The sequence below is a fragment of the Strix uralensis genome, chromosome 10, assembly GCF_047716275.1.
Source record: "Strix uralensis isolate ZFMK-TIS-50842 chromosome 10, bStrUra1, whole genome shotgun sequence".
Taxonomy (NCBI): Eukaryota; Metazoa; Chordata; class Aves; order Strigiformes; family Strigidae; genus Strix; species Strix uralensis.
The window spans coordinates 8,562,674-8,586,271 of NC_133981.1; the positions used below are offsets into that span (position 1 = coordinate 8,562,674).

Below are 23,598 nucleotides of genomic sequence, written 5' to 3' on the forward strand. Positions count from 1 at the left end.
CGTCCCTCCGTGACGCGGGGGTGTGGGGGGAACCCGCCGCCCTCCGGCGGGACGAGCCCGCCCAGCCGTGGGCAGGCGTGACGTCACGCGCGGCACCTCTGGCGGGCGCCTGTCGTCAGAGCCGCGTGACGTCAGCCCTCAGAGGCGGGGAGGGGGGGCGGCAGGTGGCGGGCACGGCTCGGCGCCCCCGGCTGACAGCGGCGGGCCCGGCCCGGCCCTTCCCGGCGCGGCCCGGCGGGAGTTGTAGTGCGCAGCGGGCGGAGGCGGCCGGGCCGGCCCCGGGGCGGACTACAAGTCCCAGGCGGGGCGGGCGGCGGCGCTGTCTGTGTGTGTGGGAGCGGGAGCGGGCGGCGCGGCGGGGCTCGGCGGCGGCGGTAACCTCCCGTCTCTCCCTCTCGCAGCGGCGGCGGCGGCGACGATGCAGGCGGAGTCGGGGATCGTGCCGGACTTCGAGGTGGGCGAGGAGTTCCACGAGGAGCCCAAGACCTACTACGAGCTGAAGAGCCAGCCCCTCAAGAGCAGGTGGGGCGGCCGGCCGCCCGTTTGGACGGGGCCTCGCGTTCGGTCAAGGCCGTTTGGAAAGGCTAAAAATACGGCTGCCCCCCCCCCCCCTCCACCTCGTCGCCGCGCTGAGGGGAGGCATCGTGCGCAGCGGGGCGGCCATTTAGTGCTTCCTGCCATAATAGCGGCGTTGTTGGGCGGGAGGGCGGGCCGGGCCGGCGTTATGTAAAGGGCATTGTTGGCCGTGCGGGGCCTCGCTGTCACGCCGGGGGAGCCCCCGCCGCCCGTGGGCTCCTCGGGGCGTGGAGTGGACACACACACACACACGCGGGACACGAGGTACTGGGGCACCTGCCCCCGGTGAGCGCCGCTCCCGCCCCCCGTCGTGTGTGTTCCCCTCCCCACCCCCTTCCCCGTCAGGTGCGGCGGCACTCGGGTGGGGTCAGCGCAAAGCTGCAGAGTTGTTGCAAGGTCTTGGGGCACGTAAGGCTGTTTTGGGGGCTTGTGGGTTTTGTTTTGACTTTGAGAGCAGGTTTGCTACTCGTTCTTGGGGACTGGAAACTTTTGCCTAGGTGTGTCACTTTCTCCCTAAAGTGTTTTCTCCCCGAGATAGATGCTTTATTTTTATCTGGAGCGGCTGCGTTGCATAGATAGGGCCCTTAAAGGGAAATACGGCGATGTGTGTTTCTCTCCCTTGCGGGGTGTTAGATACCTGCTTTCCATCCTAGTGCTGGAAAAAGAAAGCAAGTAAGTGCTCTCCCGTGCCTTGAGCATCTACCTTGTCAGCAGTGGCGTGTTTCTCCCACTGCTCTTTCATTCAAAGTACTCTGGCAGTAACGAACCCTCCATTTCATCACAACACTCCCCTAAACAGTACTCAATCGAATATAAAAGGTTGTTGCTGCGAGTCTATCTTGTTTGTAATCAAGTCTGGCATGGGTTTTAGTTTGGAACAGTGCTCTTCGTACGTCTGTGCGTGCATTTGAAAAATGAATGAGAAGGTAAATATTTTCAAACAATTGTGCTGGAATGAGCTGAGGTTGTGCTGCCTGTTAGACAGACTTCAGAGTAAACAAATGAATTTTTGATCATGCTCTGAATGCTTACACTGAAGATGTTGTAGCAGAAGATGCTAAAAATTCTGTCACTGTTGCAAGGACTGGTAAATGGGGGGCCACCTCCTACAGCCTGTCTTCAGAGCAGCCCTATCTCGCGTTGAACCTTTGGTATTGCCAAGAAGCGGTGCACGTAGTGGTGGTGATGTGCAGCCTTTCACAGCCTGCCAGGCCAGCCAGTCTCACCAAAGCTGCCAGAACTCCTCTGCCCTCTGAGGTTGTGCGGGGTGGTTGCTGTTATCTAGGTAATTAGCTGGAAGCCAGAGTGGTGTGTGGAGAGGACAGCACAGATAATATGGGTTCACCTGCAGTGGTGGGTTCCAGCTGTGATGGAGGCAGCTGGGACACCCACAGGGCTTTGGGTTCAGTGCCTGTGTCGCTGGTGGAGTGCAGCAGTCGTGGGGTAGAGCATGATAACTGTAGCGTTGTCAAATAGCCCTGTTTGTGTCAGCTGTGGGTTTGAACTGGCGTGCAGGATTTGTCCCTTTATGGTCATCCACTTTGTCGTCAGGAGTTTGTCTCTGTCTTCAGATGGTGTGGGCATGGAGCACAGGTAGCAGGTCTGCATGTCACCCTGCACAGATGTTCCAACTGCTTTTAATTCCTGTGACTTGATGCTTTGGGACCCGAATGTGTCCCTGCGTTGTTCTCTCAGGGGGAAACTAGTAAAGATACTCTGTATTGAAGCACTGGAGTATTTGGCCATCTTCTAGATGTTGTCACTTCAAAAGTCCCTAGAGTAAATTGCCGCAGCACCTTCTCACCTGCTACTCCTGCAGAGCCAGTGCTGCCCACCTTTGAGTTTAAAGGGACCCCCGTGTCAGTCATCCTGACATTCTGGCGGTGCCTCGGGCCAACACCAGTCCTGATGTTTCCAGGAGGATTTGTTGGGTAGGAAGGTGACCAGCTTGCCCCAGTCTGCCTTATGTCTCTCCACACGTACCCATGCATACGAGAAGAGGGAGCCCCGAGGGTGAAATAACAACGCATGGTTTTTCTGGCAGATAGCAAACTGACATGTTAACCTCAGCGTGGAACCTGCCCAGCTCACGTACAGCTCTTACCTCCAGGTAGAGTCTTGGTTGTCTTCCTGGTCTTGTGGGAGATGAAGAAGCAAAGGAGCCAGGGGCCCCTGCCAGGTCCATATAAACCTGTCCCTGGAGCCAGGCTGATAAAACTTGGTGATAACAAGAGGCAAAAGTTGTTCACAAACCTGTTTGTTTTATGATGTGCAGATCGTAATCTAAGAGGTCTTCTGTAGTCCTTCAGCTTTGCTCAGGCCTGAAGCCAGTCTGACTGATGATTATCAAGGGTATCCAACATCACCCTGCTGCTTTCTCCTGTGGATGTAAATCAGGAGTAGTTGCATAGCAGTCAGTGGAACAGCACCAGGTCAGCGTGGTGTAGCAATGGGACTGTGGCCGTGGGAATTGCTTCCTTGCTGTCTTCTTCACAGCCTTGCTCTGGAAAGGTGCCTGGGGAGCCAGTAAACCAGAGGCAATAGCTGATGTTAGGAGATGAGTCTAAATAGCAATCTACTCTTTTTCCCTGGTGAGAACTGCTGATTTCCTAGCAACGTTCAGGCCTTTTTCTGATCTGTTTTAACCATGAGGTGAGAAGCATCCTTGGCTTACTCATAGCAGCTGAAATTGTGAGTACGTAGAAAAAGCCATCCAGCTCAGAAAAATGTAAGAATGCCAATGCTCTGAACCAAGAAGAAACTCTTTTTGTTGCCCAGTTTAACTCAGCCCTGACGATATTGCTGTCCTTCACGCAGTAAAACTCTCCTATTCACTTCCTCCCAGATCGCTTGTTTTCCAATGTACGGCATCCAGTTAAAGATTTCTCCTCTTCAGTGTGCCCTCGCAGTTACTCCATATTTCATAATTCAAGTCTGCAATCCAAAGCCGCAAGGGGTCTGATAATAAAAGCTTTTTGCAGTAAATACTGTACTAACTTAGGCCAAGCCACAATTGAATGCTAGAGGCCAAGGAAAAATGTAAGCCCAGCAAAAAGCTTTAATCACAAGGGATGAAGAGAATACATGGGGCTGAGATACATCAGTGCCAACCATATTTCCTAAACCGCTCAGACTCATGAGAAGTTAGCTTCTTGTGCTAAGGGCTAGCTACATTTAAGGGTTCTCTGGAATTTGCTGTGGTTGAATGTCTTTGAAAACTGAGAAGATGTTTCAGTCACTTTGGTTTCTCCAGAGTCGCTTTTCACTGTGGGAGGAAGCTGGACTGTATGACTAGCCAGTAAGACAATGAGATTTATTTTTTTTTTCCCTCACATTCATACTTTACTCTTCTCATGACGTATTTCCAGAGGATCATAGTTTTAATTTATAAGTGCATACACTTAAATATGTATGTGTTTGTGTAATGAAAAAGTAAATAAGTTTTCTGGTGCAAGCAGTGCACAATGAAATCAATGGAGTTTTATTTTCCGGTAATTAGTTGAAGAAAATAATCAGTTATTACCAAAAGTAAACACAGATCCTGATGTGTCTCCATGCAGTCATCAGGGCACTGTAGGCTTAAGTTCCATCTATTATACTGCTAATGTGGATTCTTTAAATCATTTGACGTATTAAAGCAATGTTTTGGATATCAAACTGGTGTCTGGAAGTAAAGACTTTACAGTCTGCCTCTGTGCAGGGCAATCTGAACTAACCCAGGTGTGCCAAATGCAGCAAAAAAAATTTATATTGCTTTTCTCTCTAATGCGTGTCCCTTTGGATGGTTACGCGCAGCTTAGCAAGTGCCAGCAAATTATTGTCAGTTGATGTAATTTACTGCCTTAATAAAACCATGTACCTGCAGGTAAATTACTATTTGTGCTATTTTCTGTTTCCTTTTCCCAGCTTATTTGTTTTCAGACTGGTTAAAAAGCACCTGAATGATGCAGTTACTGAAGTATTTTTAGTGGAAAAAATTATTGGGAAATGCTTTTATGTTGCATGGTAGTTTTTTAGGAGGCTTATTCTTGCTTTATGAGCAATAGCATTGAGATGTAGAGTTTGTCATTATTAAAGCAGTGAAGTTTTTATAAAATTATCACAATTCCTGGTGTCTAAATGTGTTTTTTAATGTAAATCTCCAATATTTTACTTATATCAGCTAGTACCTCATGTTTATCCAGTAAGAATCCTCTTTAAAGCACTTTCTTTTTTTTCCCCATTTTTTCCCCTCTTTTCTTGTCCTGTGCTAAACATTGACATCTTGATTTAGTTAAAACTTCCCTTTTAATACACAGTGTTTGTTGAGGAAATATTAATTTCACCAAAGAGGCACACATTTTTGAAATGTGTACTTACTGTGGAGCCAAAGAGGACTTTTCTAAAGTACCTCAGTCTGCAGATGATCAAATTTAATTTCGTAAATGAACTTTGCAGCGTGATTAAATTTGAACTTGATTACATTAGGCTTCTCAACATTGAGTTTGTGCCCTATTGGAGGTAGTCTTTTCATATTACTGCTATTTATGGATCTTATTCAAGTGTTTTATATTCTGGTTGGGTTCTGCAATGCAGTTTGTTCAAGCTACTGCTTATATCTGTTCCAGTTGTGCAAGAAGTGGAAAATATCCTTTATTTAGAACAGGTCACATGTGCTTGCATCCAGGAACCGCGTCTCAGTGTGTTTAAAAAAAAAAAAAAAGTATCTTGGAGGAACAGATTTAAAAAGTTCCTGAAATATTTTTCCGTCTGTTCCAGAGGAACAGTACATATTTTAAACTAAAAGGTAATAATAGCTGAGTTTAAAGTGATATGTAGGCTAGCACTGACTGAAGTCAATGGTAAAAGTCTTAACCGACATCAGTGGGAGTAGAGCTAAGCTGAAAGTATGTCTCTCTCAAATCTCTCGGTAACATTTTTGTTAGTGAGTCAATAATCCCATGTTTATTTTGCACCTCAAATTTGCTTCACTGGGAAGGAAACCCCTGCCACATCTTTTTGTACTTTGTTATTTTTGAAAACAGTCTTAAAAGGAAAGGGTGCGATTGGAGTGTCTATTGTATAAACATGTGGAGACAATAAGCAGTATTTCTTTATATTTCCTTATACTGGGAGCCGGTGCTGCTCCCTGTCTGTAGCAGAGTGTTTTCCATGGTGAGAAATCCTTGCTGACCTTTTCTCTTCTGCGAAACTGTTATTTGCAGTAGGCCTTTGCTGTTTAGCAAGGAAACAGAAATAGCCCATGAAATTCAGTTCAGCATTTGCTTTGATATGAACTATTGAACGTCACCTTTTTGCTTCCCTGGCCTGCTTTCCTCGGGAGGATTTTGTTTAGCTGCCAGGCTGATCAGAGAGTACACAGATATTTTGAGGCTGAGCTGATTGCACTGACTGTGCACCTTTTAGCATGCACATGTATTTTTATTTATCAGACTGCTGGCTGTATTAGTTGTGTGTAAGTATGTATGCACTCTGCATGAAATAAATCTACACCTTTCTGGTGAGCACGAAGCTTCCCTAGCTGGCTGCTATCAATATAGAGAATCCAGGTAATAATTTGAATCAATATATTCTTCTGCCTTTTAAATGACTGAAAATAAACAGATGCAGCCCTGCTGATGTGGTGGGGTGCCCCTGGCGCTGCTCGTTTCCCCACATGTAGTGGAGGTAATTCCATAAGCCTCTGGAGTAGGATTTTTGGGGCTGCTGTGAATCTACCAGTTGTGATTAAGAAATCATTGCAGAGCTTATTCTGTGCTGTGTATGTTTTTATTTGGCACGTAGGGTGGTGTATCAGAGGTCCTTTCCAGCATGGTGGTAGGCAGCATGACTAACTCCTGCTGTACGGTTTGGTCAGGATCTAGAAGAAAGCTGGGAAACGAGAGCAGAAGAGACTTGCAGATGCATTACTTTATAAACAAATCCAGCCTCTCGCTACATTCTATGATTAAAAATTTAATGGGAAGAAATCTGTACAGCTGCTTAAAAATGAGGGTACAGGAGAAACCTGTTCTGACACTTACTATGCTGTCCTCCTGTTTCTAGCTTTGCTTTCTAAAGCAACACACTTAAAGACTTCAAAAATGAAATGGAAGGAGTAATTTTCTGTTTACTTTTCGCTCAAAATTGAAATTGCGTGTTGGCTGTTAATTGTCTTCCGAGAATAATTTGCTGTTTCAGTGTTGAGAACAAAATGAGAGTCCAACTTCCATTAAGCTGGTCAGGCTCTTGGCCATTATTGTCTGTCTTGTTCTATTTTGGATTCAAAAAGTTTTTGAAATACATTGGTTGTAACATTTTTGTTTGGTAACATTAACTGTCTTTTAATATGATTTTTGCTGGTACAAAGACAACATGATTAAGCAGCATGGCATGGCAGATTTTGCTGGACAGTTAACCATTGCATCACTGTCATATTATACTAGAACTGAGATTATTTTATTTATTTATTTTTAATAATCCCAACAGCTGAACAGTAACAGGACTATTGACTTGCATGTAGTTTTACACTTCAAAGTGGGGAAAAACACCACAGGAAAAGGAATATTGTTGCATATTCATAATATAACAATGTTACTGCTTTATCTGCAACAGCTGTAAAAAAGCTGAGGCTGCTTTGGGTGTCAAGATTGAATTTAAGTTCACTGGAACCGAAGACTGTTAATACAGTCTGAAACAGAGCAGCCTGTCCTCCAGCCCATCTCCAAGGTAGAAGTTACGTGTGGTTTGCAGTGTTAGACATGCCAAGGGTCTGCTCACTGTGGATGGGCACTAGTAATTTTGGGGTGCCTTTTGAAAGGGCTTTGTCCCAGTATCTTTGGCCAGAATTTCAGCTTGCGACTTGCATAGGCCCCGGTCATTGACCTCTGTGGGCTTCCCCTGGGAATAAGTGTTTCAAAGAGGACATAGGAGTGTCCAAGGGAAAGAGAATGGTGTGGGTATCACTGGTACAAGTATAAAAACTGAAATTAATGAGGAAGGCTTGCAATACAACTGCTAGCTAATACTTTAACCACTAATAGTGCCTTTGGATCGAGCTCATTTTTTCTGGTAACATCTCTGCTGCAAGGGCTGCTGTAATGTTTGCGTTAGCAGCTTTCTGCCAAGCATGCAAGCCAGGGTCTGGTGGTTTATAGTTTTTGTTTTTTTTTTTTTCTTCGGTGGTAAGTGATTATGTAGAAAGCCTCTGTAGGCTCCTCCGCCCTGACCTGCTGCTCACAGCTGCTGCGTAGACTGGACTGGCAGGTTGAAGGGCAAAAATGCGTTGCTGTGCTGTATAATTACTTCTTCCAGCACGAGCCAACAGAGCTGCTTGCTGTGATGATTGTTACCTATACTGCTATGTAAAACAGAATGCAAGTTTAATGTAGGGTTCGGGCTAGTATTTTAATGTTGTAATTAACAGCCTCTAACAGTAAACAAGTTTTTTTTAAAATCAGTTCCCATGAAGATTATTCGTTTACAATGTAGGCAGACATACATTTGCAGATGTGGAGTTTATGAATTCTGTATTACTTGGAGAAATGAGCATCAAGAACAAACCAATATCTTTTTTTCAGACCCTTTTTCTCTTACTCTAGAATACCACAGGTATGGTGTCAGGCGGCTGGAGATCAATCCCGCAGTCGGTATTTTGTAGGGATGTTTCGGCTAAGGGAAACAGTCGCATTTGAGATGATGCGGCAGTTCCCATCTCTTGGAAGAACTGGATTCATCCTCCTTAAATGCTTCCCAAAAAAGGGTGATCTACTTTCACAGGTACGTTGCACCTCTGTTTGTGCTGCTCTTTTGACACAAAATGGGTGTAAACCACCCGAACCTGCTGCTTAGGCTGGTGTGGCTGGGTGAGCCGTGCTGGGGGCGGGGGGGGGCGCCTGGTCTTCTCAGACCATCTTGTGAGACTGCTTGTGAAGTTGCAGGGAGTAGGAAGGAGATTTGTATCTGTTCAAACCTACAAAGGCAAGCTTCATTTGTCTGTGCGCAAGGATTATGTGCCTGGTTTGGCCTACTGTTACACTAAAGAATTTATTTGTGATGAATCCTGAGGTGAAAAGGACTTTACATGGTGAAGATTAGTGTTTTGGGTGCCTGGAAAGATGTTGATCGTCTTTGAGATATTTAGGCACTGGAAGCTTGACACGTTTAATGTGTTTAAAGCATCACTCCAGTAACAAGATGCTGTATTGTCAAAGCTTGCCTGTAACCCTGGGATGCTGAGATACCGTTTCTTGTCTTTGCAGTCTGTGAGAACACAAACTGCTGTATGAATAGTAGACACCTAGCAGGGCAGGGGCGTTGAGGTCTGGAGACCAGAGAAAAGTAACAAGTAATGGTGGGAACAACCAGAATGTCCCAAATGAAGGGTGCTTCAGAGAATGGAGATGGGAATGATGAATGATTGTTACTAATCTTACTGCCAGCTATCCTGTTGTACCGTGTAAACACATACAAAAAATAGGAATTACTGTGATCCTTTCTGGAGGAAAAGCAGCTAGCTAGAAAACTCGTGAGGGAGCTAAATCAGCTGGAAACTGTTTCAGGTTGAGAAGGTGGGAGCAGGCTTTGGAAGCTGTCAGATGGCAAGAGATGGGGAGTATGGGCAAGGGGGAAATTGTGGTCCTGGAACTTCAAATTGGGAAGTCTGAATAGGACAGTAGAGATCGAAAAGGGTCATTGGGATATCTGAGTGGGGGAGCCTGGCTGAGCATGTTTTGTGCACGTTTACTATTTCCTTTCAGGATTAATTGGGTTTTATCTAAATAAAGAAGGAGACAGTTTGTATAAAATATGACTGACTTCGGAAGTGCTTTTTCTGGATGTGTCCCTGTGTGGTAGTGTGCAGCTGTAAAGCCAAACTAGGAATACAGAGGTACAACCCCTTTTTATAATGTCTGTGGACTTCAGCCTGGATAACAGTTGCAACCTGAGAGAATGACATCAGAATGATATTGAGATGTGTACATGTGCAGGACGGAATGATCTCACAGAAAAGCAAAGGGAAAAAACTCTTATGGGCTGTTCACTGGAAGCTGGAAGGAGTTCAGGGGGGTGTGGGGTTCTTGCAGTGGGTCCCCTGGGATGCCGTTAACTCCTGCGTTTGGGTTTCTGCTCAATCTAGCAAGCTTTATGTTATTTGTACTGAATATTTACAATTCTACCCAAGCTCAGCCAAGCCAAAGGCACATCCCAGATGTCAGTCTGTTTAGTGAAGATGTAGACATGGTTCAGAAGAGTTGCTGGGATCATTTATGTATTTATTGCTGTTGTAACACGAAGGTTGCTATCTGATAAATAATTATTCCACCCTTGGAGAAGGCACATTGTAAATCTCTTAAGCTGGTCCTTTGTTTGTTAGGCTTGTGCATAATGAGTTTGGAATTTAAGATTAGTAGTGTGCTGTGCAACTGCTCATTTCGTGACCTCATCCTCCTGCTCAGCTCACCTGCCTGTCCACCTGTCACATCCTGTTGGGCACCTAGGGCTATATTCATAAGGGGAACTTTGGTTTAGTGTTGCATCATCTCATTTTTATGTGTTCTGCTGCTTAGTGGAATTAAAAAAACCCCATGAGGTAGGTGTCTGGGTTCCTTACAGAATGCATGGGGGAAAGGTGGCTTCAAAGAAGGCTTGTGAAAACCGGCATGTGGAGTGGGGGATTGCCTGAGTCAGCCAGTGAAGGGTGTAAGAGGCTGGTGTTGGTGTTGAATGCTGTCCCTTGAAGATTCGGTTGTCTGGTCTAGCTGAGCTGTTGCTAAACCTTTCTTGGAGTGACGTGCCAAAGACAGGTCTGCTCTTACAGACAGGAGGAAGAGCAGGTAGTACGATGTCCCCCTACCCCAGCTTTATCTACTTGGGACACAAGTTTTGAGTTCCAGTCTCATCTGTGACTCAAAACATGGGATTGAGCATGTCCACTGCCCAAACCAGTAAACTGTGGGCTTCTTGAGGTGTCTGTTTTTCAGAAGCTACTCCATTTTGCCTTGTATAGTATTCATTGAACTGGTAGGGGCCAGAGTGGCTTGATGTAACACAAGGGAGTGAGAATTTACCTGGGATGGTTCTCATGCTGCTCCGGAAAATAATTACTTGTACAAAGTGGAACAGCTCTCTACCAGGAGGCAAGGAAGGTGTGTTCAGAAATTAGATCGTTTTCAGCTCCATCTGTTTCTAAAAGGTAGTTGTCCAAATCTCTGTAGTTGAGGTCACAGCATGGAATATGGGGACCTGCTTGAAATGCGAATGGTGATATTTGGGGCACAGATAGTTGGACGAATGGAAAACATGTTTAGAGTTGTAGGAACCAGAGATTTCTGAATTGTTGCAGAAAGGCAAGGAAGTCGAAAGGTGGTATGGACTCTGATGGTACTCCTGGCCGAAGGGCCTCTCTGGGTGGTATGTATGCATGAGGAAGCTGTCAGGCAAAGGTGTGTATTAAGAGTGAGACAAGTATACGTTATTTCTTAAGAGTGCTTAATTTTTTAGGAATGTGAAATCATTCATGGTACAGCAAGAGAAGCTTGAACCTGTGTAGAAGTGAGTTACTAAGGAGTAAAGTAAGGCAGGAGCTGAAATAAGATCATGTCTCTGTCACAAACTTGTTTTTTTGATTTAGCTCGTTGCACAATTTACAGTTTCAATCTAATTGCAAAACTATTCTGCAAGTGATAATTTGGTTCCCAGCTAATGCAGCTTTTGATATTTGCTGTGCTGTAGGAGCTGTTAGTCCTGAAGATGCTGTGAGCCAGCAAGGGCTTTCTGTTTTTCAAGCATGTTGGGTAATGTAGACAAGCGTGAAATGAAACTGCCTGTTACGGGGATCTTGAAGGTGCTGGAGCTGCCCCTGTAAAGAGAACAGGACTGGCTGGAAGGGGCCTGGTGCTGCTGCTGCTGCACATTTGCAGAGCTGAGGAGGGTGTTTCTTGCAGCTTTTTTGGTATTTCCCAAAGGAATTGGCCATCCTACCTTTACAGCAGCCTCCTGCTTTCTGGGAGAGATCCCTCTGAGTAGGCAGTAATTACTGTCTTTCCAAAGGAGTCCTCCTTTGTGGAGGAGACTGTTAATTATCCCTCACTTAGCCTTTCTAATGAAGGTGCTTTTAAGAGTTGTGCTGGGGTGCCATGGTCTCCACAGCACAAAATTTCCCTCTTGCACCGATCCGGGGTGTGTGTTTGTGTTCTTGTGTCTCAGGTGGGATCTTCAGGGACTTGCTCTTTGAAACTGTTGACCATTTGGCCTTTGGCCTTGCAGCACCACTTGAGACTATAAATAGACCTTCAGAAGAACAGGTCTGGTGATCTTGTGTTCCTGAATGCTGTTCTGCTGTGCCACGTGTCGCGCTGTGTACCAGCTCAGTGAAAGGCTGGTGAGAAAAGGTGGCTCTTGCAGTGACCTGCAACCTGAGCTTCTCTGGTGGTGGGTGCAGTCTCAGCTGGTAATCCCACCGCTTTCATACCCAGAGCTTCTCCGCTCAGCCTGGGCAGTGGAGCTCTTTTAGGTAGGCACAGAGACAGAGGCACATGGAAGATGACAGCTCCTGCTCTCCCAAAGCATTGCGAAAGCATCAACGTGCTCTTGTTGTGGTGCAGTGTTCAGCAAATCGTGGTGATGCTCTTGCCTGTGCCATCCTGGCTGGCTAATGTGGAGAACCAGCAGTACTGCAGGAAAAAAACATATTAATGATCTAAAGAAGAAATGCTTTAGTGATTTCTTACAGCTCCTCCTTGTATAAGTACTGGGTTTGCTTACTTGCCTGTTTTCTCATACTGTTTTTGAGACGTGCTATGAGCTGGAGGATGGTACTGGTTTGTATGGTTACCAGTCTCATCCCCTGCTATCTGATAACTCCTGCCCTGTTGCTATGAAACGTTGTAGTGAGATGCCGTGTAAAAGGGATGAATATCCATCTGTAACTGCAGAGATATTTTTCCATGGCTCATCTCTTGCTGATCTTTCTGATTAGTTTTCTAATTCCGCTGGTGGTGGATTTGAATGATTTCTGGTGTTGTCAGACAATTATCTGATGTGTGTATCCCATCAGTACTTTAATACCTTTGCATTGAGGTTTATTAAATAACACAGTGCGAAAAATTGCAGTATCTGTCCTTGTCTCTTTTCAGTGCATTTATTTTTTGTGGCAAGGACCTCCACAGCTCTTGAAATTCCAATTCTGTAATCACTATTTAATCTAAGACAGTTTTCCCTGTATTTAAGAGCTACAGAATCAGGCAGTGCTTTGGAGAAATGCTAAATTTGGCTGCTTGCAGAGTCATCCAAAGTACATAGGTTGCTCAGTAGCTGCTGTTTGGCTTCTTGCAGTGCTATAGGGAATGCTGGGCTTTGCGGGCTATGTGATGGAAATGCAGTTCCTCCTTTTTGCGTGTAGCGTAGGAGAAAAATCAGTGGTCAAAGTAGGAATGCTTTGTTTGGTGGCACTTACAGTTGCAGAGTGCCCCTGGTAGCAGAAAGATGGGTGCTCTAGAACTGCAAGATTGTATTGATTGTGATGCATTTCTGCCGGAACAAAAATATAATGGGCTCAGCATTTGCACTTTCCACTTGTGTATTGTCTTCTCTTTATTTTGTGTATTTAGAAAATGCTATGCTCTACAAACTGCTGGTTTAGTATTTTCTGTGGAATGAAAACCATCTGGATAATTTAACTGAATTTTATCGAAGTTTTTGGTTACAGGCTCTTTTCTGTTTCCTGGCATCTTGTTAGATGAAGATGAGAATTCGAGTTAAAATTCAGGGAGGTACCTATGTGCTGGTTTATGACCTGGAATTTTAGAAATAACTTCGGCTTGTTTGAAGTTGTAAGAATAATTGAAATATTAAAATGATATATAGTCTCTCCCAAAAGCATTCTCCCTGAGCAAATGCCTGCCATAGGCTTTGGTGGTTTTTTTCCCCCCATAATGTGTTTTGAATCCTTGGCATAGTGGGAGCTGCATGCTAAAGAAAGCATCCAGCATTCATGCCGAGGCTTCTTTGAAAGAGATCAGACCTAAACGCCAGCTGAAGTTTAAGCATATATTTAAAGACCTCCCTTGATCAAACCTCTGTTCTGCAAAACACTTCCAGGTATTCTTTATTTCAGAATCTTAAATAATTCAATTGGTTTTGTACTCGTAGGTTTAAACTTGTTGCAGCCCTGGGGCTGTAACAAACACAGGAGTGTTCTACCCTGATCCAGCAAACCTTAAGCACGTGAGCTGTGCTGCTCACGACTGTGCTTAAGTTTCAGCTCATGGTTTGAACACGTTGTTGGATGGGGAGAAGAGTGTTCAGCATATGGCAGGCTGTTAAATCTGATGTACTTTTGAGCCTGACACTGTGATTTTAATATATTCCACTTTCGTTGAAATACTACTTATAAAAGTAAAAAGTCTCACTAGAAAAAGATAAATGCATGAGATGCAGAATTAACTGAATTTCAGTATAGTCTGTTTAACAGAGGAAGAGCACTGTCAATCAGGGGTTTTTTTGTTTTGGTTTTTTCCCCAAAAAAACTTAACTGCCTGTTTAGTTTCTGATGTCCTGATGATAGCATTGACTTATGTGTTTGGGTTTTGGGTGGTTTTGGTTTTTTTTGTTTGTTTGTTTTGTTTGGGTTTTTTTTACATGAGGGGAAGGAAAGTGTTCAAGTTCTTGACACTGGAAAGTTTTAGGCATTTGAGAGATAAGTATTTAGATTTGAATGTGCTTAAATCATGAAGAACAGTTCCTTGAACACTCACATGTGTGTGCTGTGATAATAAGTGCTTGTGTGGCTCCTCTGAAAAAGACCCTGTATGTGACTGCAGCTTTCTGAATGCAGGCTAGGTTCTCAAAGCCAACTACAGCATCCTTACTCTTAATACCGGCTGTCATGTGGACAGGTTCTGAAAATTTGGAATAGGGTTATTTTCAACAGGCTTAAGTGATGCCTCTGGAGATGATCTCGTACAGCTCTGTTGTTCATCGTGTTGAGTAGGTTGCTGGGAGCCATGTCTCATTGGGTTTTGAGTATCTCCAAAGACAGAAACTCCACAGCTGCTCTGGGTGACCTGTTCCAGTATTGATGATCCTTACAGTAAAAAAGTGTGGGGTTTTTTTGAGTTATACATAACTCAAAAACTTTTTGACTTATGTATCACAGTGTGCACAAGATGAAGTATGCAGGAGGCTGCACACCTCCTCCCCAAGTTGCATGCCTTCAGCTTTGCTTTTCTAAGTAAGGCAAGGGGATGTATTTCTTACCAAAATTGTTGTCCTAAAAGCAATTGGTTGCACAAGCATAGTTGAAGACCTGGTGGGCACAACTTCTGCATCCTTCAGTCTTGTCTCAAAGGCCGCCAAGGTTTTCTTCCTCGTCTTGATTCAGTCTTGTTTGACACAAACGAGTTTTTTGCTCTGTCATTTGCCATTGTGGATGGATGCAAAGCACCCTACAACATAACATTACATTTAATAAGCACTTCAGCTTAAGTGCAGAGGTTGTGTCCAGTGCTGCAAAACTGTACCTTGGTGGTGTTAGTGCAAAGCATTTGACAGATGCTCATCGCTTGTGATGTTATCTGGACTGTTTAACGTGTATAATAATTCCATGAGGCTGTTGACTAAAATATTCCAGTTCTTTGATGCACCAGCACTAACTTGTCTGTTATGAACTCATACACTAAAGTTGAAATTACTTCTAAAATAGTAAACATGAACTTTGGCCATTTCGTGCTCTGGGATAATTCTAGAATCGGTTCCTTAGTGTGCTGTGCACAAAGTGCCTTTTTGTAACCTGCAACTGTGCCTCTGTTCATTGGGACAGTGCACAATACACTGCTGCCAACCTGTGTTAAATAAATATCACATGGAATTGAGTATCTAAGCTTCAGTTGGGACTGAGCTTGCTGTGGCTGTCCTGCATCATGCAGTTATCTAGGACTACGGTTTTCTGTCGCTTGCTTTTGTCAGCCTCAAGGACCAGCAAACTGGATAACTTACAGAGTATGTTCTTCAGTATAAAAAAAGTTTACTGGAATTACTGGGAAAGTTTACTTCAGTGCCTTCCAGGGTAAAATAAAGTGTAGCAGTTAAATACAAATCTCTAAGGACACTGTCAGTAGCAGGTAAGAGTCCAGTGCTGTGCCCTGCCATAGCAGTCTTGTTTGATTCACTTGGTATCAGACACAGAAATGAACATGTGCTGACTCTACAGTTGCCAGTTTGTATTTTCTGAGGCTGCATTCATTTTTCTGTACTGTCAGGCTCTGACATGTTTGGGTAACTGGAGTTGACTGGCAATGGCAAAACATCAAGTATAGAAAATAAACCATGTTTGCTGCTCCAGACTTTGTTCCTTTTGCATTTCCAATAACAATTGAGAAATAAGCAGAAAGTTACGGTGTTTTCTCAGAGCAGCACTTTCTGGGGAAGAGACTTGGTTACTTATTGCCATCTAGAAGCTCCAAAAAACCTGAGACCTAGTAGACTCAGTGGTCCTTTTTACTTTAAGTTTATAGATGAGGATGATAATCTGCGTTTATGCAGTCCTTTGGGGCTTTTCTCATGTAAATGAAATGACTTTGGATGGTAAACAGTGCACAGCAGTATCTGCGCTCCCAAGGTGCTGTAAGGCTTGGTTAGCTGGTAGGTGTCTCAGTGACAAAATTAATACTATGTGAATGCTGGATGCTGGCAGATCTTGACGGGAGTTTTTGCCTCTACCTGTACTACCTGCAGTGAGAGCTCCTTTTACCCCATCACTTTTGTTTGTCTCCCTTGTTTATTCTGAGGCTCCGTGAAGTATACAAGGGAGATGAGGAGAAGCAGGTTGGGGGAGAGGTCTCGACATCTCACAAGGCCATCTTGAAATGCTACCTGAGTATCTCACTGCAAATGCAAGATTTGGGAGCAGGAGGAGTCCTGTCCTCTGTCATCTGGGTAAAATGTGGGATCTTGGGAGGTCTCACAGTGAGCTGCTGCTTGAATAAAGCTGTTGGGGCAGCTTAACTCTGCAATGCTTAACTTCAATTAAGTTGTCAAGTTTAGCATTGCTTTAGGCATTAATAGAGTTTTACTCTCACTTAAAAATCTGGTTTAGTAATTAACCTCCACTTTATTCTGGAGTTCAGAAGGTGCTCATTTAGTGCAGCAAATCTAATGTCATGTGAATTAAAACATGAAAGATATTCAGTAATGAGAAACTGAAACAGGGTAGTGCAGAAATTAGATTATATGCAGTTTACAGGGAGCTGTGCTAGATGCTGAGTTCTTAATGAAAAGCATTTTGAAGGCAATGCCTTACCTCTGCATTTGCGTGGTTAAGGAATGTTCCGAATTAAATTTGAATTTAATAATGGAATTGGGATTTCTGTTGTTACTGCACTTAGGTTTATTGTACAGCTTTTTCTGAAATCTGGACATTGGATGACTATGACAGTACAACTGCCAGAAGGTGTGAGGCATTCTCAGAGGCTGGGAGAAAAACGTATAAAGATGGAGGGTCTCCTGGTTCAACTGGGTGGTATGGACTAATAGTTGAGATCCCCTTCTCTGTTGTAACTGAAGACTGAACCCAAACTCCAGCATATCCTACTGAGTTTATTGTTGGAGAGAGGCACAGAAGGATGGTATGTGGAAGGAAAATTACACCTGCAGGCAACAGAATCGCTTTGCCGAAATTGGCCTGGCCTTTGTGATTTATCTGGTAGCATTCTTCATACTGCTGTGCCCATATTTTACATCCTACCACAGCCATTGCTGTTACAAAGAAGTCATCCCCATCTTTCCTGGCAGGAGTACTGTTTAACTAATGCTAGCTTTGGTGTATAGCTGCATACTGCTGCTCCCCTCTTCAAGAGTAGAGCTGCTATGCAAGGGGAAACAGGTTTATTTTTCTCCGGAAAGTCTTAGGCTTATTGCATGTATGTGTGAGTATGTGCCAGCTGGTAAGTCCCATGCATGTTGGGACTGGGCTGCCAGTGTTGCATCAATTCATATGGTCTGAGTTGCCTTTGGATATCAGGGACAGGCCTTTAAACAGCCTGGAAAACTGTGCCAGTTTCTGCTGCCCGGAGGTTCTGGGTGACTGCAGGGATAAGGGGCAGCTTTCCCCTTTTCTACTGAACACTGTGTGCGCAAAATCTTGTTTACGCATCTTTTTTGGTCTTGGTATCAGGGACTATGGAAGAGTGGCAATTCAGAACATGAACACAAAGGCATTTGCAGAGCAGTACTGTCTACTTTTGCCCGGTGACATGTATTCTCACGTTAAAGTGCACTTTTACCAATTCTTTGGTATTGTTTACTCCAGTAGATTTCAGAGGCGAAGATGTAGGCAGCTTGGTGTTCACCCAGCCATGTCCTCTAGAGTTTAGGTATGTGGAATCAGAGGCTTTGTCTTTTCTATCATTTGAGTGATTTAAGGGAAAAAATAGCCTCTTATCACTTGCTTAACTACTTTATTCCAAGGCAGTAATGTGGGGTAAAAGTTCACCTTATGAATACTGGCAGAAGGACTATGCACTACGTGGGGTGTGGTTTTGTGCTACCCCTGATCTCCTCTGGCTGCAGGCTGCTGCTGGGAGGTATGGCCATGCCTGTCTGTTACTTGAGTCGCAGTCCTGCACCCTGTGAAGGAGCTGGCTGCTGAATGGCTGCACTGAGAATTGGTTTTATCTTGCTGATTCAATGGGAAAGGACCGCACATGCTCAAAAAAAAGTTTTCTCTGCTTACAGAACTGACTTGTGCTATGGCCACACAGTTACAAGACCCAACCCAGGGCAGGGTGAAGAACCAGACTGTGGGAAGGCAGGACTCCTCCTTCTGTATCAGCTTGTAGTTATGTTGGGTTAGATGGAACATAAAATCATACTGCTGACCATAGAAAAACATGGTAAAAGTGACGTGTGAGTTGTATGGTTGCTGGTCTGTGGTTGGTTTTCTGTGTATGCAGCTGAATTTTGCTGTTTTAAAAACATAATTCCAGTAGAAAGTGTGACAAGTACCATGCTTACAGTCAGTGACATCTTTACCAATGAGTCTAGTTTGATGACTTTATATGACTGATTCTTGACATACTGAATCTCTTGAATGAATGAGCAGTAATGCCAGTGGTCTGGTAACCTGCCAGGAGTCTTTCTCAAGCTTTATGCTTACTCCATAGGAACCATGTCCCAAAAATACTGGCTCGCTGAGCTAATCATCTTACGGCTCAAGCATGGTTTAGTTAATTCTGTGTAATAATTTACTGATGTCAGCTATACTGCAGTAGTTATCTGTGTGCAAAGTCCTGGTTCATAGCAAATATGATGTAATGCAGGTTAACGCTAACCTCTTTGACCGTCGACTAAGCTAAGCTGTCTTAGTACACATTGGCTGTGGTCAAACAGCACACGTGGCTGCTCTCACTGCTCAGCAGCTGAATGGTAACTTGTTAAGCCAAGGTATTTTGATCGGCTGCTTGAGTCCTCCTGCCACCATTGAGACCTGGAATCACTTGCGTTGACTGCAGCTGTAACATCCAAGTTGTCCTGTGTTAATCCATTTTCCGTGGGAGACAGAAAATGTAGATAATGGATGAAACAGGATTAAGTTCTTCCAGTGTGTAGCCACTGCTGGTAACTGTGGACTACTTTGACAGGGTTCACATCTGTGTTAACTTTCAGAAGACAACATGAAGCTATTATGCTTCCACTTCCCACTCCAGGATCTGCACATCAATTAGGAGAGGCTGCTTACTCATGCTTCTCAAAAGTTGTGCCAAAATAGCTGTTACATTATGTCAGAGCCCATATTTTCATCCTGAACAATTAATCAGAATATAAACCTTGTTTCTCCTCAGCAGCTTTGTATATAGACCTAGGACTTTGATACAGGGTACTTTGGAGCTGTACTGGTTGAAGAGGGCTCGTCTGTAGTTGGCACACATCACGGAAATTGTTATGAAACGTGACGTTATTTTGCCAGCAGTATATCTGGGAAGCTCCAACAACAAAGTCCTCTGTAAACAGCTTTTGTTCTGCATGTTATGACTTATTCTACTATAACACTTTGGATCCCTGCTCAGGATCCAGCATCCCGTGCTGCTGGTAGGTGCTATGTGAGCCTGAGGGAGGGCGGTGGGCTGCTTCACAGCAGATCTGCAATCTGAGAATAAGACACGAGAAGCAGATGGCTACAGGGGGAAACAATGAGGCAGAGCTGTCAGTGTGATGGGAAGGAGTCCTAGCGCACCCACTGCCTTGCTGTTGTCAAAACCCTGGTCGGCGTCCTGCCCAGGAAAGAGCTCTTGAGACACACTTGGTGGAGGATGACAGGGCAGGTACACTTGGAGGTACCTCTGAGGACCTCACTTTGTAAATTGGAGAAAGTGCTGAGCAGATGACGTTGGAGAAGTGTGGCACTGTTGGTGACCAGCTTGCAGCTTTTCTTGTCAAGCATCAGGAAATCTGTGGTTCTGGATGCTGGCCCTGTCTCCTTGGGTAGTTGGTGGTGGTTCACTGGCCCAGAGATTCATGGTAGCAGAGCCTCGGGCAGGTGTCGGGTTTCAGGTAAGATGTGACATGTCAAGGAAGCAGTGTCTGTGGAGAAGTGACAAAACCTGTTGTAATGAAAACAGAATAATATTAGCTTTACTGATGCTTCTGGTCTCAGATGGGAATCTGGAGATCTGTCTTCTGACTTTGCAGGCTGCCTGACAGTGCTATACAGAGCTGCTTTTTCCAAAGAAGAGAAAAGACTCAAATATAACCTCATGAATTATTCGTACTGTGCAACACACAACTTTTCTGTAGAGAAAAATGCATTGATGGAAAGGCTATGGTCTGTTCTGTAGTTCTTGATCCTAATTCACGACTTTCTGTTTTGCCAAATACCTTGTAATGCAGGGAAAACGATAACTCAGAAAAGATGGTGTATAATAAAAATAGAAGTACTTGCTCCAATTCCTCCATATGTTAATGGCTGGATTTTCAGGCAAGAGATTCCAGTAAGGTGTGCCAACAGTCTGAATACCTGCTTGTGCTGTGGCCCTCTTTCCATGAAAGAGCTCTTTGGGTTAGAGACAAGGGTGAAGACATCGGGAGTGTTTGGTATCTCTGTGAATTTGATCCAGTTCTGTGTGATTTTATTAGAAGAAATAAAGTATCATAATTCCTGAGGTACTACCAAGGTTCTTGCTTTAGAAATCCCATCTCGCTTCCATTTATTTCTTCCCTATTGGAAAATTCATGGCGAGTGAATAAATTCATTGCGTTGGAGGCCATCTGGAAATAGCTAGAGCAGGCTAAATTATACATTATATTTGATAAAAGCTTTTCAAAGACCCTTTCTCTGGGGAAAGGGAGGATGGGAGCCTGGAAAAAGGTTTAATAGGAAAACCACACAAAGAGATTAGGCTTCAATAAGTAGGAAGTTATGGTAATGTTTTCATTCAAAAGAAGTATGCAGACAGAGAAGTTAGATGATGATTGAATACAAATGCTGAACCATCAAAGTGGTACCTAGCCAGTGGCTGTTCTCTTGGTTTATTCTCTCTTCTACCAGTTAATATATATGACTTCACGATGTAGACCACTTTTCCATCATTTGATACCTACCTGTGTTAAAAGTAAATACATGAAATGCAATAGTATAGGTTTGTAGGGAAAGAAATAAGTTTAAGCATGTAGTTAATTGATGGATTTGGTTGCTGGAGGAGGCTGTGGAGGTCGATGGTACTAGTAGGTTCAGAAAGAGATCAGACAGTTCCATGGACAAAATAGCCACTAAAGGGAACTGGACTGGGGTTGCTCTGTCCCTTAGTTAATGACTATGGATACTGGAGGGTTACAGAGGAGCAGGGCATAGACAGTAGCTGGGCTTCCGTGCTTTCCCATTGGAGATAGGCTGCTGAGCTGGATGGACCGTTGGTCTGCGTATTCCATGCATTTGCCCAGCACCTGGAATTTGGGTACTAATCAGCTGAGCTCTGGCAGGTTGGATGTCTAGTTCCTTCTTTCTCTAGTTATTTCAAAACCAGAAACAACTCATCAAAGTCTGGGCTAATGAATCATTGCAAATGCTTGATGTGTTGGCAGCTACATGCCACCCAGCTTCACACTCTGTTCTGCTGCCATCATTTTAAGAAACTATTGGAACAGTGCCCTCCACCCCAAAAAAAAGTATATCCAAAGATCTGGGAACTAATGTATGCAACCCTCCCCCAGTTTATTTGTACCAAGCTGTTTGGGTAGGCCTTGATATTAGTTCTAGCTGCAGAGCAGGTTTTAGTCAAGAAATCAAAAGCTTAGGTATCACTTACTCTGAGTGGATAATTGAGCCAGTTAATCCAGAATTGATGAAAAAAGCTCATCTGAATTGGGAGAACTCAGTAAAAGACATCAAAATCTCCCGAGTCCCTAAGAAAGAGCTATATGGTGCTTTGCTTTAAATGGGGTATTAGTCATTATCCTGTCAGTCATGTTAGTTTGATTTAGTGTTTATTGAGAGGTCTCTCATGCCAGGCTGTGTTCATCTTTGCATGTACGGGAGACTTGTTTATCCTTCTAATGTATTAGTTCAGTTGTTAGATTAACTGAAATCTGTACTTCCATCAACTATTTGTCATATTTTATTTGACTCACAAGGTCCACATCATGATGTACTTCAGTGTACATGTAAAACAACTTAGTCCAGTGCTTCAAAAAGGCTGCCTGTTTTTGGGGGAGCCTTGTGAGGGTCATTTGCTCCTCTCAGTCTGGCTGAGGGGTCACTAGGTAGTATTTGTATTTTCAGCAGAGAAGAAATGGGGAGCTATGAAAGTGAGTGGTCCTCTCCTGACCAGGTACTTGATGCACCTTTGCTTTTTCACCCACATCCCTGCAACACCTTGGCCCTTTGCTTTCTGAAGCAGACCACAAGTCACATTGCAGGTGAGCCTGGCCAGTGGAAGAGTTTCCATTTTACAGAGGGGTGAAGTCAGGGACAGTGTTTTGGCTGGAAGTCATGAATCAGGCCTTTCCTTCAAATCCAGAGGAACAGTCTCCTTCTCCAAGAACTTAAAACTTTTTCCAGTATTTGAAAAGTTGCCTGTTTGCCTGTGCTAGTGCTCCTGCCTTTTCTTTTTCTTCATTTCTGCAATGTCAGGAAGAAAAAAAAAAATCTGTAATCCAAGTAATATTCTAAGTATAGAAGTGCTAGTTTACAAATGAGGAATCTTTCTGATGGCTTAGAAATAGGTTTTGTAATAAAAGGAAATGTATTTGACACTGCCAGAATTTACAGTCCCACCAGAGGCTTGTGAAATAACTGCTATACCAAACATCCTGGGCTGTAATGGAGCTTGTTGACACGTACGGGTTACTGAAGGGTATTTCTGGCTGTTGCCATGAGGATGGGTTAGCAGGAAAAAATACTTTCTTTGCAACTACTGTAGGGCCCTGTCTGTACTATCAGCGTTGAAAAAGAGCTTTTTAATAAAAGATCAAAGAGGGGAGCTGTCTTTCAAAATGGGTACCAGAATATGGCCCCTGGGACCAGGAGGAAGGGGTTATGAGTAAGTCTGGTGTGGTACAGGCTAATACTGCTTTTGGTTGTTTAACCAACTAGAAAACTCTGTTGTTGGAGTCCCTGCAACTTGCAGGCTTTTTTTTTTTTCTTACTCCAAAATCCTTTCAGGTTTTGACCTCTCTACAGCTGCTCTACAAGTAAAGGTCCCAATTATTCCCAGCTGGGATAATGACTTTTTCATGTGGTCACTTATAAAGTAAGTGTTGCAGGAAGGTGTCGTAGTGGTCTTCAGGTGACATCAAATGCAAAGACTGTTCGCAGCCATTTGTTGAGAATTCAGCTACAGATTTAGAGGTGAATGGTCTTACTCCATTTGACAGCACTTTATTTGTAGCAGTTATTTATAGGTGCATCCAGCGGTCCAGTTGTATTTGGTACATAGAGGCATAGCCATTAAAGAAGTTACATTAGAAAGTGTGTACTTTGCCATGATTTCTGCTTGGTCTAACTTAAGAGGCACTGATAATGTACTAGGGAGAGAGTGAGCTTCTGCCCAA

The 23,598-nt window shown here is 44.0% G+C and overlaps 1 protein-coding gene across 8 annotated transcripts in view; it reads left to right on the forward strand.

The window, feature by feature from the left end:
- The first annotated feature begins 239 nt into the window (after positions 1-239).
- MITF (melanocyte inducing transcription factor) overlaps positions 240-23,598 on the forward strand; it is a 111,359-nt gene continuing 88,000 nt past the window's right edge. For 2 of the 8 annotated variants that reach the window (XM_074879114.1, XM_074879119.1), the window contains exon 1: positions 241-522. In XM_074879114.1, coding sequence (XP_074735215.1) covers positions 419-522 — 104 coding nt within the window. In that variant the 5' untranslated portion in view covers positions 241-418. Of the gene's footprint in view, positions 523-8,193; positions 8,335-23,598 lie in introns of those variants that run through there. The other 6 variants (XM_074879115.1, XM_074879122.1, XM_074879112.1 and 3 more) reach the window with 5 other exon arrangements.